General features: G+C 51.5%; 4 protein-coding genes across 4 annotated transcripts; 1 reads left to right on the forward strand and 3 right to left on the reverse strand.

The window, feature by feature from the left end:
• Positions 1–679: 679 nt before the first annotated feature.
• Positions 680–2547, reverse strand: T310_5455 (uncharacterized protein; the record flags this gene model as incomplete). The annotated part of the gene is made up of 2 exons (XM_013471669.1): positions 680–752; positions 821–2547. 2 exons carry the CDS (start codon positions 2545–2547, stop codon positions 680–682), a joined length of 1800 nt encoding a protein of 599 aa, XP_013327123.1.
• An 815-nt stretch (positions 2548–3362) lies between these two features.
• T310_5456 (L-aminoadipate-semialdehyde dehydrogenase) lies at positions 3363–7837 on the forward strand (the record flags this gene model as incomplete). The annotated part of the gene is made up of 4 exons (XM_013471670.1): positions 3363–3737; positions 3800–7076; positions 7136–7457; positions 7534–7837. 4 exons carry the CDS (start codon positions 3363–3365, stop codon positions 7835–7837), a joined length of 4278 nt encoding a protein of 1425 aa, XP_013327124.1.
• Positions 7838–8090: 253 nt separating this feature from the next.
• Positions 8091–9570, reverse strand: T310_5457 (uncharacterized protein; the record flags this gene model as incomplete). Its single annotated transcript, XM_013471671.1, has 3 exons — positions 8091–8171; positions 8259–9204; positions 9314–9570. 3 exons carry the CDS (start codon positions 9568–9570, stop codon positions 8091–8093), a joined length of 1284 nt encoding a protein of 427 aa, XP_013327125.1.
• Positions 9571–10458: 888 nt separating this feature from the next.
• On the reverse strand, positions 10459–14248 carry T310_5458 (uncharacterized protein; the record flags this gene model as incomplete). Its single annotated transcript, XM_013471672.1, has 3 exons — positions 10459–13163; positions 13214–14102; positions 14186–14248. The coding sequence occupies 3 exons, from the start codon at positions 14246–14248 to the stop codon at positions 10459–10461; spliced, it is 3657 nt and encodes a 1218-aa protein (XP_013327126.1).
• Between the last annotated feature and the right edge of the window lie 692 nt (positions 14249–14940).

A 14940-nucleotide genomic window follows, 5' to 3' on the forward strand; every position in this document is an offset into this window, starting at 1 on the left:
AGCGGTCAGGTACAAGGAGCAAAGACTTCAGAAAACAAAACAGCTGGGGAAGAACCATCACAATATATATTCGAGTGAGCAAGGCCGAAGAATGAGATCGCAGAGTAGACGAGAGGGCGTGGCCTTATCGGGGATCCCCACTGCCCAGCGATATCAAGCAAGCTGCCTCGCGGGGATCGCCACTGTCCGATGGGAGCTCAGGCCTGCCGGACAACCAGCCCGCTCCCGATTGGCTGGAGCTTCGTGCAGCACCGTGGTTGGCTGCTGCGGAGAAGGACGCCTCCGAAGCCAGCTTTCTCTATCTCCGCCTGTATTCCCGCAGGATAAAGACCGTGACAATAGGGTCGAAACAGAATTGCTGAACACAGCCTCCACTCGTTGTAAACCATAGACCAGGTCTGTTCATTGTCGCAGGATGTGGAGAATCATCCACTTGCAGTAGGCTCTAAGAGATGTGCGTCATCTCGCTCATACAAAATCAAGTTTCTATCCCAAATTGATCGCCCGTAGAGACTGCCACGGAGAGAATCCAACAAATAAAACGCCACGCCAGGTGCTCCGCAGATAGAAAGACGTTAATATACAGAGACCTCATGGCAACCAATAACTGCCAGGAAAAAGGACACATCGAGAATGCAATCGATCTACAAGGACAGGGTTGCTATATAATCAAGCCAAATTAATCAAGCCTGGCGCCAACGAAATTCTTCTCCTCTTCCTCCCACTTCTTTCGTTCCACGACACTTCGCGCTCTGTAGGAAATGATGACCCAGTTAGTCAATTTCGAAGCGACAGCAAGGGCAAGTGGCCTTGTACTTACCGGTACGCCCGAACGAACCGCCACACTTCCGAGTCGGCAAGGTTCCATGCTTCAGCCACGTCGCGGATGCCAATTCGGTTGGATTCCTTGCTCCTCAGGACCTCTCGAGCCTTCTCGATGAGGTTGTACTCCTTCTGCAGCGCCTCACCACGCGCCTGTGCTCCGTCGTTCGGCTTGGCTTCTTCTGGTTTGTTCTCATCCGGCTTCTTATCCTTATCCTCGGCGGCTTTGTCCTTCTTGGACACATCCCGGGGGATGGCAAATCCAAACTGCCACTCCATTTCATCCAGGATCTCCGCCGGGATATCCTCGCCCGGTTGGGCCCGAAGGTTTTCCACGGTCATCCAAAACGATCGTGCAATAGCTGCTTCGCCAGCAACCAGCTCCTTGAACACCACCACCCGAGATGGTCCGCCACGCTCGGGTCCCAACAGATCTTTCGTCACCTCCATCAACCAAGGGTCACGCGGAGTCTCCCGACGGATATATCTTGTGGTCACGTCGTCGGAGCCATGCTGCAGGCTGATCAGTGTGTACGGATGAGGCACTGTACCAATCGTGAACAGACTCGTCGTGTTTTTAAACGCCGGCGGCTGGGTGATGGAGATCGGTTTGGAAGAGGAGCTACACGGCTGGCACGTCGGACGGTTCGGAGGACAGGAAGTGGGCAGCACAGACGACGGACACTGGATGAGTGCTTTGGCAAGGCGCAAAGCAGGTTCTACCAACGCGGTGGTGTGCTCTGGCAGCGGTTTCAGCACCGCAATACCGGACGAGAAGCTGTTGAGGAAAGTGTTGTGGAGGTGCGCATTGATCAGTTCGGTCAGCGCCAGACGACCTGAGGCCGTGGAGGAGACGTGTTTTTCGGCAAGAGCGGGATAGTGCGTCGTGATGGTGTTCGAATTGTAGAAGGCCAGCGCACTGGGTTGCTCGACCTTGAAGAAGTCTGCCGGAATGAGTTCGATCATGGACTTGGCGTGATCATTGAAGGCTTTGATAGCCTCGTTGATGGCATCATTGATCCGCGACTTTTCGCCCGCAAAGAGGCCCCCGCCGAGCTTCTCGAACCGGGTGATATGGGTGGGAACGGCACCCCGCCTCAGATACGTCAGCAGATCATCGTCGTACCGCGCCATGGGGAAGCATCGCCAGTCCGCCAAAAGACCAGTGCCCATGTGCCCCCAGGCCAGCCACCTAAAAAAATCCGTCTCAAGCGCAGGGTCCATCTTGAGTCGTTGCACGGCCTCGTAGTACTGGTTGTTCATGGCTTCTGCCCGGCTCAAGACGACGGGCCGGAAGCCCTGAGCATACCACGCTCGCCGCCAGGCCAGGAGCAACTTGGCATCGGCCTCCTTCTCTTGATCATCGTTTTTCTCGTTGGGCTCGTAGAAGGTATACACGGGGGTCCGGTGCGGCAGCGGCGGCAGCACAGATCGATTCTCATCGAGCGTGATGGAGGAGGAAAACGGGTTCAGCCATCTAAAATCGGTGTACCACTTCGAGTCTCCGCTCGTACTGTTCTTCTCCTCCGGTGGTTTATGGGCAGCTGGGCGGAACGGGAAACGGAAGTTGTCGAAAGACGGCAGCTTCGGCCGCGGAACGTACCGCGAAGGAACGTAAACAACAGATTCAGAGGAGTTATTGACGGGAGACGAGGAGAAGATGAACAGCAGGAAGGCGACAAAGACAATGATGGCAAAGAGCGTCGTGCTCCGATGGGGGATCATGGTTACACTAACTGAAACATAGGCTACTGAGGAACGGGCGGAAGCAGGGGGAGAAGGTCCCAGAAGGAGAGCAAGAGCCTCAGCAGGGCAACGATATAATAAGCTCCCCAATTGACTTCTCCTGACCGCTGCAGGGACTGACGAAAGAGTCAGCGCCGTGGCAGTTTCACAGGGACCAGCGAGGTGCCCAGGGAGAGATAAGTTCATCGCCTAACACCAGCGACGGGCCTGAACTGATAAACGAAACGCTGGTCTCGGGCACTGGATCGTGCCTGGCACGCTTTACCGGATTCGGATCTCGGGCTCCACTGTGGAGATCCCGTGACCGCAAACCATCGTGCGGAACTTTCCATTGAGCCAATAATAGCCCATGTATCATGTGACTTGCAATGTGACTTTGGGGGACAAATATTCCCTGGCCGGAGCGAACTTCCACGTGATTTCAAGGCCTCTGATATGTCCGTGGCAGGTCGATTTTATGCATCTGCACCTTTTATTCTCTTTTAATACGGAAAGTGAGCTGTCGTAGGTCATTACTTTGCATTGCCGATTCTCAGACAGGTGACGTGTTTCCAAAAATGAACTAGTGTGAAGAGCGAAGGCGGTGAGCACATTCGGCAGCGGCCCCTCGGCTTGGCGGGAGCGAAATCGGCGTGATTTTTTTGAGGGGTGAGTCAGGACAGACGACTTTCGATGCTGTAGTGGAAGAAGAGAATAAACCACTGTACGGCCCCTCTTGACTCATCCTCCTGTCTACCACCATCTGGGCGCAGCACGGCCATATCCAGGCCCAATTGCGCCGCAGTCTAGCAAAGATGGGTCTCAACGCTAGCCCCGCGCAAGAGCGACTCGAGAGATGGGCTCAACGACTCGAGAACCTCACCGTCTCGCCGCTGACACGAGATTATCCCGAAACCAATGTGCCCGAAGCGGGCAAGAGACCAATTGAGGCTTTCGAGTCATTGAAGCTGACCCCGGATGCTCTGGCGGCTGTACAGAAGCTCTCTGAAACTTCAGGATCGGCCTTTCTGGTTTTCTTGACCGCCTTCGTCGTCTTGGTCGCCCGTCTGACCGGGGATGAGGATATTGCAATTGGAACAAGCTCCGCGGACGATGGTCGTCCATTTGTCCTCCGAGTTCAACTGGAAGCCAGTGAGACATTTAGCCAGCTCCAGGACAAAGTGGAAAAGGTTCGCGATCAACCCGTCGAGACCGATCATCTATCTCGGAAACGAATTCTGACAACCTACAGGCCTTTACAGAAGGAGCAGCAGATATTGTGCCTCTACGAAACCTGCGATCCTACCTCCAGGAGAAATCCAAGTCGGAACGAGCACCGGTCCTCTTCCGCTTCGCCGCCTATGATGCTCCCGCAGCCTCCCAAGAGTATCCTGCGAACACCTTCGAGACGACCGATCTCGTGATCAATATTGCTGTCTCTTCTCAGTCGACGACGGACACGCACCTTGGAGCCTATTACAATCAGCGTCTGTTCTCCAGTGCCCGGATTGGTATCATACTGAAGCAACTGGGCCGTCTTGTCCAGAATGCTGCTTCTAACCCTAATGAGGCCATTGGTCGAATTGATTTTATGACGGAGGAACAGAAGGCCATCCTGCCCGATCCGACAACGAACCTGAATTGGTCCCGGTACCCCGGAGCCATCCATGAAATCTTCTCTCGGAATGCTGAGGCACATCCAGAGAAGCTCTGCGTGGTGGAGACCGGCTCCAAAACCTCCCCTTACCGCGAGTTCACCTACCGGCAGATCAACGAAGCGTCCAACCTGTTGGGCCATTATCTAGTCCAATCGGGAATTCAGAGGGGAGAAGTGGTCATGGTGTACGCCCACCGCGGTGTGGATCTGGTGGTTGCAGTCATGGGTATTCTCAAAGCGGGTGCTGCTTTCTCCGTGATCGATCCCGCTTATCCTCCCGAGCGGCAGAACATCTATCTGGACGTTGCTCGCCCGAGGGCTCTTGTTATTATTGAGAAGGCGACTCAAGAAGCCGGGGAGTTGTCTGAACAGGTCCGTTCATTCATTGCAGAGAATCTGCAGCTCCGCACGGAGATCCCAGCCCTTGCGCTTCGTGATGATGGCAGCCTGGTGGGAGGAACTGTCAATGGTGAGGATGTCTTCGCCAAGCAGCTTCACCTCAAATCGCGACCCGTGGGCGTCGTTGTCGGGCCTGACTCGACTCCTACCCTCTCCTTCACGTCCGGTTCGGAGGGTCGGCCAAAGGGTGTGCGGGGTCGTCACTTCTCTCTGGCTTACTATTTCCCCTGGATGGCCAAGACCTTTCATCTCACTGCCGATGATAAGTTTACCATGCTGAGTGGCATATCTCATGATCCGATTCAGAGAGATATCTTCACACCCCTATTCCTAGGTGCGCAACTGTTGGTGCCATCTCGGGATGACATCCAGAACGAAAAGCTCGCTGAATGGATGCGTAAATATGGAGCGACTGTCACCCACCTTACGCCCGCCATGGGACAAATCCTGGTAGGCGGTGCGACTGCACAGTTCCCTGCGCTTCATCATGCCTTCTTCGTGGGGGATATCCTCATCAAGAGAGACTGTCGGTCGTTGCAATCGATTGCCCCCAATGTGAATATTGTCAACATGTACGGCACGACGGAGACGCAGCGCGCCGTTAGTTATTACGAAATCCCCAGCTATTCCAGTCAGGAAGGATACTTGGATAGCATGAAGGATATCATCCCTGCCGGTCGCGGAATGGTCGATGTACAACTGCTCGTTGTCAATCGGTTCGACCCCACTCGCCTCTGTGCCATTGGAGAAGTAGGCGAAATCTACGTCCGTGCAGGTGGTCTGGCGGAGGGATACCTCGGATCTCCAGAACTGAATCAGAAGAAATTCCTCCAGAACTGGTTTGTCGACCCCCAGAAGTGGGTGGATGAAGAAAAAGCTCAGAACCAGTCCAACGACGAGCCTTGGAGGGAATTCTATCTTGGACCCAGAGACCGATTGTACCGGAGCGGAGATCTTGGCCGGTATACCCCGACAGGAGATGTGGAATGTTCTGGTCGGGCAGATGACCAGGTCAAGATTCGTGGTTTCAGAATTGAGCTTGGTGAGATCAACACCCACCTGTCTCGCCATCCCCTGGTGCGGGAGAACGTCACATTGGTGCGCAGAGACAAATTCGAGGAGCAGATCTTGGTCAGCTACATCGTTCCAGCGATGGAAAAGTGGCATGCATGGTTACAAGAAAGAGGACTCACCGATGACGAGTCGGCTGAAGGCATGGTTGGCATGCTTAGGCGATTCCGACCTCTTCGGGATGACGTGCGGGAGTACCTTCGTACCAAGCTGCCTTCCTATGCGGTCCCGTCTGTCATCATCCCTCTCAAGAGGATGCCTCTCAATCCGAATGGCAAGATCGATAAACCTCAACTGCCTTTCCCAGACACAACAGAGCTGAGCGCTGCTGCTCCTCGACGCAGATCATCGGCCTTCAAAGCCCTTTCCGAAACTGAACAGGCGATCGCTCAGATTTGGGCCAAGCTCATTCCGAACGTCACGACGCGCATGATTGGGCCAGATGACTCTTTCTTTGATCTTGGAGGCCATAGTATCCTTGCCCAGCAGATGTTTTTCGAGGTGAGGCGGAAGTGGAGAGGCATCGATATCAGCATGAACGCAATCTTCCGCAGCCCAACCCTGAAGGGCTTTGCCTCGGAGATTGATCGATTGATTGAATTCGAATCCTTCACCGACAACCAAGGACAGGAAGCTGCCAATGGCACATCTCCTGCAGCTCCCCAACTCGACGACGAATATTCCAAGGATGCAAGGAAACTGGTGGAAAGTTTACCAGCAAGCTTTGCTGCCCCTACGAGCTCTGTGCTATCTGATCAGACGACAGTCTTCCTCACCGGAGCCACTGGATTCCTTGGCGCTCATATCCTCCGCGAACTCTTGTCCCGTCAGAACCCATCTGTCAAGGTCGTGGCTCACGTGCGAGCGAAGTCTGAAGAGCAGGCGCTTGACCGAATCCGATCCAGCTGCCAAGCATATGGGTTCTGGGATCCGTCCTGGACAGACCGTCTTCAGTGCGTGCGAGGTAACCTGGGAGACCCACAATTGGGTCTCTCTAATGAGATGTGGGAGAAGCTGTCACAGACTGTTGATGTGGTCATTCACAACGGAGCTCTGGTCCATTGGGTGTATCCTTACGCTAATCTGAAGCCTGCAAATGTGCTCGGTACTATTGATGCTCTGAAACTCTGTGCCAGTGGCAAGCCAAAGCAGTTTGCTTTCGTCAGTTCCACTAGCGTCCTCGACAACGACCACTACGTTCAGGAGTCGGAGCGGATCGTTGCAGCCGGGGGCGCTGGCATCAGCGAGGCAGACGATCTGGAAGGGAGCAGCTCTGGCCTCGGTACCGGTTACGGTCAGAGTAAGTGGGTTGGCGAATACTTGGTCAAGGAAGCAGGCCGGAGAGGATTGCGAGGAACCATTATTCGGCCAGGATATGTCACGGGTGATTCGACTACTGGGAGTACGTCACAAACTTTCCCATCTTTATTACTTAAGTGTCTTGAGCTAACAGCTTCCTAGCCACCAACACGGATGACTTCCTTATCCGAATGCTGAAAGGATGCATTCAGCTGTCGGCACGCCCGAACATCAACAACACGGTCAATATGGTTCCAGTCGACCATGTCGCCAGAGTTATCATTGCCTCCGCGTTCCATCCTCCGACGACACCTCTAGGGGTTGCCCAAGTCACGAGCCACCCCCGACTCCGGTTCAATCAGTTCTTGGGCACTCTCCAGACATATGGATACGACGTCCCTCAAATCGATTACGTGCCATGGGCAAGGGCTCTGGAGAAATATGTCAACGAGGGTCACAACGACAAAGAGTCTCAGAATGCACTGTAAGTTTTTCACCGTGCCCTGCGAAAAAAAAAAGGAAAGGGAAAAGTGGAAAAATACTAATACTGTTTATCTCAGGATGCCTCTTTACCACTTTGTCACCGCAGACTTACCAACCAACACCAAAGCGCCCGAACTGGACGACACCAATGCCGCGGCTGCTCTCCGGGCAGACGCCTCCTGGTCGGGCATCGACGCCTCGGCCGGCTCCGGCGTGACAGAAGACCTGATGGGCCTGTATCTGGCTTATCTGGTATCGATCGGATTCCTGCCGCCGCCACCTCAGGCCGACACTGCTCCCAGAAAGCTGCCTGCGATAACAATCACCGAGGAACAGAAGAAGACACTCGCGAATATCGGCGGCCGTGGTGGCGCAGCTTGAATTTGAAGGAATTGAAGTATATAGAAGCTAGAAGCTGTGTAACATTTCATATTTTGTTCCTGCATCAATTCATATCTACACGATTTGATACGAATTAGCCTTTGTTTTCCCCACCCCATTGTTTTCCTCCATTTGTTTGATTTCGGATTGAAAAGAAAAAAGAAAAAAGAAAGAGCGGGGGAAAATTTTGTGAATGGTAAAATAAAATAAAATATCAAGCAAGACTCGTTTCTGCCACTATATGGTTATCTGTCTAGTCTTGTTGTGACTTCCAGCTCGTTGTCCATAGTATATTAAATATAGCGAGAAGAAAGACTGGAATATTCAGATATGTCTATGACGATTTCCAAATAGATATCTGATAAATGACAAAATGACGACACCAACAACCAACACTGTGTGTTGTATGTTATGGTCATACCTCTCCTTCTGCTTCCAAAAAATTCAATACTTCCTTCACCGCCCAGTCGAGCAACTCCGTAATGTGTAGCCTGCCCTTTCCCGGAGCAACCATGACGCCAGCATCGGTCCGGATATTGGTCCCCTGGCCGGCGAGCTTGAGAAGCTCTTCCTCTAGCAGAGTATTGGAATTCTTTGACCTTTCCTGTGCTGCGAGCAACAGCGGCTTGGTCCCACTTTGCTGCTGCTGTTCCTCTTCCGGTAACAGCAGCCATGCGTGGTCCTGCACGTAGCGCGGCCAGACGATGTCGTCTACGTAGCCCGGTGGATCGGTCCAGAAGCTTTGCTCGGGTATGTGGTGGTCGGCATTCTCGAGGTCGACGGTCGTCTCTTCTAGTTGTTGATGCGGCTGCTGCTGCTGCTCTTTTTGCTGCTGCTCTTTCTGTTTGTGCTCATCGTTGTCCTCCAGCTTCTTGCTAGGCGTCGGTGCGGGACCGATAGTCACATAGCCGGATCGTGCCTCCCGACGGATTTTAACCAGATCGTACGGGGCAGGGAGGAACAGGTGCAGGTGGATGTTGTTGTGGATAGGGCGAAGGATATGCTGCGGTGCTTCAGATTCCGGCGGCGCGTAGAGGAGGAATCCTTCCAGGAAGGCGACCGTCAATGACGCGGTTTCTGCTTCTACTCCCGTTTCTTCTGCTGCTGCTGCTGTTTCTGTTTCTTCTTTGCCTTCCTGCTTCCTCCTCAGCCGTTCACCGACTTCCTTCTGCAGCTTTTCCACCTGGAACTGATCCACTCCCGGATCCGACGTCTGGTTCTGGTCTTCCTTGCTCTTCAGCCTGGGTGGAAGTGTCCCATGTTTCCGGACATAGGCGAGCGCAGATGAGAGAAAAGGCACGTCGATTGCGCCCACGGTATCCCAATCCTGAACCAAGTCGCCCGATTTGGTCCTGGTGACAGGTATCCTGTTAGGCAAACAGTCCGCGTTAGTCACATTCTCCTGGATGAACAAGAACCATATAGATCGTCTTGTTGTCTGTTAGGAAGAAAAAGGAGGCAGTAGGCAGGACCCACTTATCGTCCGGGAAATAAAAGTCATCCTCGTGGATAATAAACGTCCGCACGCGCCCGCTCACGGAGAAGATTGTCTTCAACAATCTCGCGAGAGTTGTCTTCCCGCTGGACGAAGGACCCGAGAGGCCAATGACGATCGTTTTCTTCTTTTCCTCTGCTATGCTCTTTCTTGTCGTCTGATGCTGTGACTCCTGCTTCTGCTCGCTGGTCTGCTGCCCCGCGCCGGTGCCCCCCGCGCTCGGGACCGGATCGGTCATGTCTTGACGATGTCTGTCTGCAAATATATTTATCTATTCCGAAGAGAAAAGAGGGGGAAATAAAAAAAATGATACGCCAATTAATAATGACAAAAGAAGGATTAGTCTTACTTGTGCGTCTTATTCAAGACAGTGAGCCATGGCAAGACTTGTTGCTAGCAAATCGCGGAAAAATGATGAGATGTTGAAGGCGGGGAGCGGAGCATCGCCGATAAGATAAGCTTACAAAAAGCTTCATGCCTTCCGAAAAGGGAAAACGCAATAGCCTCACATCTCACTATCAGAGGTCTTGTTAGCTTTTTATAATAAAAAGGGAATACCTGGAGTCCTCCCTCTTGAGATCTGCACTACGGTATGATAATCCCTCACTTGGCAGGTGGGGATTTTACTAGGCCGGAGAAGTGGATTCAGGTAACCATGGTCAGGAAGCTAAAATAGTATGGTCGGGTTAACTATGTACTCGCCTTCTCCTCTCTTTCTCTTTCTCTGTGCTCCGCATTTTAATAGACAGGATTCGACTGACCTGTCATCGGACTGTTACTTCGATACATCACACACTAGTAGTACTGTTCTGCGCATGCTTGATGGCTAATATCTTAACGAGAAGAAACTAGTATCCAGACTATCTTCATGATAAGATCATGCGCTTAAACGCTATTTACCCTCCAAATCTATGCACATGGCCGCGTTATTTGCCCCTATTCCAGTCCAGTCGAAACACCCCAAAAACACCCGACCCAAGGATAATATGACTGTCAGACCTTCCAACCCATCGATTGATGACCATTGACCCACGACTCCCTCTGTAATAAAGCAGCCAAAAAAAAAAAGACAAAATAAATACATAGAATAAAGACGTATAAAACATGGTCATTGATATGTAAGGCCTCAACCACCAAACAGACTCTGGACCCGAGGTTCACCCTCCGCGCCATTAGTTTGGTTCAGAGGCTGGTTGTCGAGATGCAAAGACGACGGAGATCTGGGCCTAGACGTAGACGAACTCCAAGGAGTCATCACATCGTCACCCTCCGTGACTACCTGGATTTCAAACGTCGCTTTTCTCCTCTTTGACGAAGGGGATATATCTGAATCCACCACAACTTCAAAGGATGGCGCAGGACGCTTCCGCTTGCTGGGTGACACGGAATCCTGATACGGGTCTCCAGCACCCTCGACGTAACTGTCCGGAATAGGCAATTCATGACGGTCGAAAAATCCTGGAGGATCTCTCAAGTAAGCGGCCCCTGCGGACGCTTCATCCTCTGTCATAGGTATGAACCTCTCGTTCTGGATGATCGAGCTCATTGTCGAGTCCTCCAGCATATCTTTCTCTGCATGCTGAAGCTCTGTATTAGACATTTCTTTTCTTCTGCGCAACATCTTGTCTTCCAACGTGTCTTTCAGAACCAATGTCTCAACAAATACAGGCTTCGTTTGTCCGATCCTGTGTGCCCGCTTTATCGCCTGGCTCTCGACGTTGGGCCTCCAAATCGGATTCACAATGAACACGCGGGATGCCCTGGCAACATGCAGACCATGAGAGGCCTGTCGCAAGTCCATAAGCAGGACACGAACATCCTCGGACTCATCAAACAGCGACAAATACATTGCCTTCTGGCTGGTCTTCAAAGTGTTGGCATATATGCGAAAGTCAATGCCTAGCATCTCCAGCCCTTCAGCAATCCAAAAGGCCGAGTTATTGTTTTCATAGAAAATAATGATCTTTTCTGTTTTGTGCAGCTCCAGGACTCTGTCCAACAAATAGGTTAGCTTTGCAGAGGTTGTCGCCACCATCTTAGCCCGCGAAAGCGGCGACTCAGGGGGTAATCTTTTCTTCAACCCCTTTGAAAACGTCTTCTTCGGAGATTCATGCTCTGGTTTGGGTTTATGGACTAGATTGTCCGCGACTCCTGTTTCTGCAGTCCCAGAATTCTTCTTTCCTGCGCGTTCAGAGATTTCACGTCGCGCTTTAATACCAGCACCTGCAAGACCTTCTGCCGGATCATCAGCGGTGAGACGTGAAGTGATGAACTTTTGGGCTAGTCTGGCTTGAGAAATTCCCAATAAGAGAGGCTCCTGTCGGTCTTCAGAAGTCAGCGACCACAGAGCCCGAGCATGTTCAGGAAAGTCTTGAACGAAGACTCCCAATTCGTCGAACTGGCAGAAAGCATCCCAGCTTCTGCAATTCAATGCTTTCTGTGCAATTCGAATGCCCTCAGAGAGCAATTCAATATCTTCAGATGCCATCTTTTCCCTGTTTTTCTCCAGATACTGCACCGCCACATCGATTGTAGTCTCGAGATTCTTCTGGTCGAAACCAGTCCACCAAAAGCCTGCCTGTCGTAGGTTGTTGATTAGCAAACTAAGATGTTTTCTATTCCTCCGGTGGAACATATAATCTTGATCCTTCCGCTCGGAGGTGACGGCATTGACCGTTAGATTGAACAGGAAAAGATTGATTGCGAGCTTGTCGTAAAAGGTTGGCTCAAGGTAAACAACCCTGTTGTGCAACCTTGGAAGCGGAAGTTCGCGGTTGATCACGTCCAAACGATGTCTCACGACCAGGCTCTGAAGAGTGGCTCGAAGCGAGGGCGCCTTTCTTCGCTTTCCATCCTCACCGATCGGCTTCATATATCTTGTCCAGTTTGCTGGATCATTAGCACGCGAGTTCGACCAGGGTTTCAGGTCCAAGAACTCGACGACGATAAGGCGCAATTTATCCAGATCTTTCAACTCCTCATCTATTGCATTCCCAGTCTTCCTCCGAGATCGCAAAACAGAGGAGGCAATCTCATCAGGGGATTCAGTGTCACTTGATTGAGTCTCCTGTGATGCTAGGCTAATTTCAAGCCCGTACAGTCCGTAGGACGGTGTTCCCGAGACAACCCATCGACGCTCCACGTGGATCTGGTCAAGCATATGGATGGTACTGGTCTTATGCCCATGACCTGCGACATTGTGACCTTCATCCACAATGATACGAAGCCAGTGGAACTTTTTCAGTGGAGAATGGTATTCAGAATGAGATGGAGAACGGCGGTTGTTGACAGGCTCTCCTGCCTCCTTTTCAAAGCGTGTTCTAGAGAAGAGAATAATGTCGTATTGCAAGAGTTCCTCCGCGGAAGGGGTAACATCCGCACTGGTTCGAAGGATAAGAACCTTGAGCCCTTCCGTATGTGTTTCGATCTCATGTTTCCAATGATCGACAAGATTAGGTGGTACAATAATAAGAGTCCCAGAACACAGAGTAAGATGAATAGGGGGTGGGCGCGGCTTCGCTCCCTCGCGACTCTTGTATTTCGACGGCGGCGGCGGTATTGTATATGTCCCGCGGTTCCGTTCGCAGGCCTGCACGCATCGATCGAGATTCATGCCAGCTTCGCGTAGCTGGTCAAAGTGGCTCTTCCATGGTATGGAAAAGCGACCAGCAGTGGCGGCCGCCATTTCCATGAGGGAGCCAGTGGTTTTGCGAACCGGGTTCGTTGTTTCCTGATATTGAGTTGGAATACGAGGAACATGACCGCGCGTTGCTAGGATCACTGCAAGACAAATCAACGTCTTCCCGCAACCCATGGTTTCTGAGAGAATGCCTGTAATAGAATTAGAGACAAACAATTACTACATCACCCAGGAATATTACCTCCGCAGGCCTCCGAATACAGCCTTTTCTCACGCAAAATGCTCCCTTCCTCCTTATCATAATAATATTCTTGGCCAGTAGGGCTTCGGTAGGCTTGTAATCGCGGATCCAACGTTTGCGCTGGTTGCACTTCTCTTTGAACCATAGTAGCCGCTGAACGACGCTGATAGGGATATAACGGCGTCTTGAGTCCAATCACGCTCGAGCATTCTCCAGGTACAGAACCATCACCTGTTGAAATGCCTAGTAAATCCTCCATCGCACGTCGGCCATATGGGTCTTTCATGTTCTCCACGTTGGGCTTCGGGTCGTCCAGAGTGTTGAAGATATACCACAAGGACTCCTCCTCTGCTGCATCCGCGCTCTTCTGTGTTGTGTTTCCATCGACAATAAATTTTCCTTCCCAAGCCTCTGGCGAGCTATCTATCCTGGACATAACGGTTCGTAGTGCCCGTCTGAGCGATGTACTCGAACGCGGAATGAATTTGCGGCCCGTGTCATCTGGCAGGACAAACACACGAACATAAGACCATCCTGGATGATCATTATATACATGCCATTGAGTTCGGAGCCACCGGTGTTTTTCTAAGCTCACAAGCTCCGCATGAGGGAATCTAGATCCTTCGGGTGGTTCATCGTTGGGATCGGACAGTTTATCGCATCTCCTCAAAATTCCAACAGGAATATAGTTCTTCAGGTCTTCAAGAAACTCGATCTTCTGCTTTTGCGCCTCACTCACGGACTCCGTCTGTATCTGTGATGTTGACGGTGAAGAAACCGTCGAAGAGGACGACGCGGAGACAGCAATATGAGGACTAAATTGGACATTGTGCACAGGCGATGCGATCGTTTCTGCATCCATCGAGCAGAAACCATCTATTTCATTCGCCTAATACAAGAGCGAGCGTGTTAGTAAAATCTCCATGTGTCGCATCCGAGTCTGCAGAATTGAGGTGCCTCTGGAAAACTAACCTTGGAGGCAATAGCTGCCCCTGATGGAACGGTCAGCACGGGAGCACGATCTTCAGAAGCCATAATTGGCAGAAAGAATAGTTAACATTCGTTTTCTGGATGCATATAGGCGCACATTATGCATCGACGCTGTGCCGAGAAGCCTTGCAAGATTAGTAACCATCAATTCATGTGAAGCATTAGTTTTATACAGGACGACAGAAGAGAGTTATCAGAATCTTGCAAAAAAGCCTCAGTGCAATGCATCTCCCGTAGCGATTTTCCGGCTGCTACCTGAGGCAACAGAGTCGTCTCGAACCAAGTGGGCGATGTGAGTCCTCGAGATAGCCAAGTGAAAGGGCGTCGAGGCAGAATACCGGGCATCCACCGTACACGAAGTTTTCATTGGTCAATTACTCCCACCGCCTTTGCTGATACGCTTCGGGTTCCAGCGGCGGATGCCGCCTGCCGTTTTGGGTTATATGGAATCGACCTTAGCAAAATGAAGGATCGTTTGGATTCTGCAAAATACCAATTTTCCTCTCTTTTAGTCTTCGATGAAGTCACTAAATTGTTGCGTGATTTTGGTACAGAAGCTGAATTCAAATATAAGACAGAGAGAGACACCCTGCTAAATAAAATACATGCAACGACGCGAAAGTGACACGAACGCATTCGTTAGAAGCGCCCGCTCGAAGCAGAGTTTTACATGGTCTATTGAGAGTGAACACGAACATCAAGGCAAATCAATGTACCTGAATCAGCGCTTGATAGCA

The sequence above is a fragment of the Rasamsonia emersonii genome (genome assembly GCF_000968595.1).
Source record: "Rasamsonia emersonii CBS 393.64 chromosome Unknown ctg1118621760286, whole genome shotgun sequence".
Taxonomy (NCBI): domain Eukaryota; kingdom Fungi; phylum Ascomycota; class Eurotiomycetes; order Eurotiales; family Trichocomaceae; genus Rasamsonia; species Rasamsonia emersonii.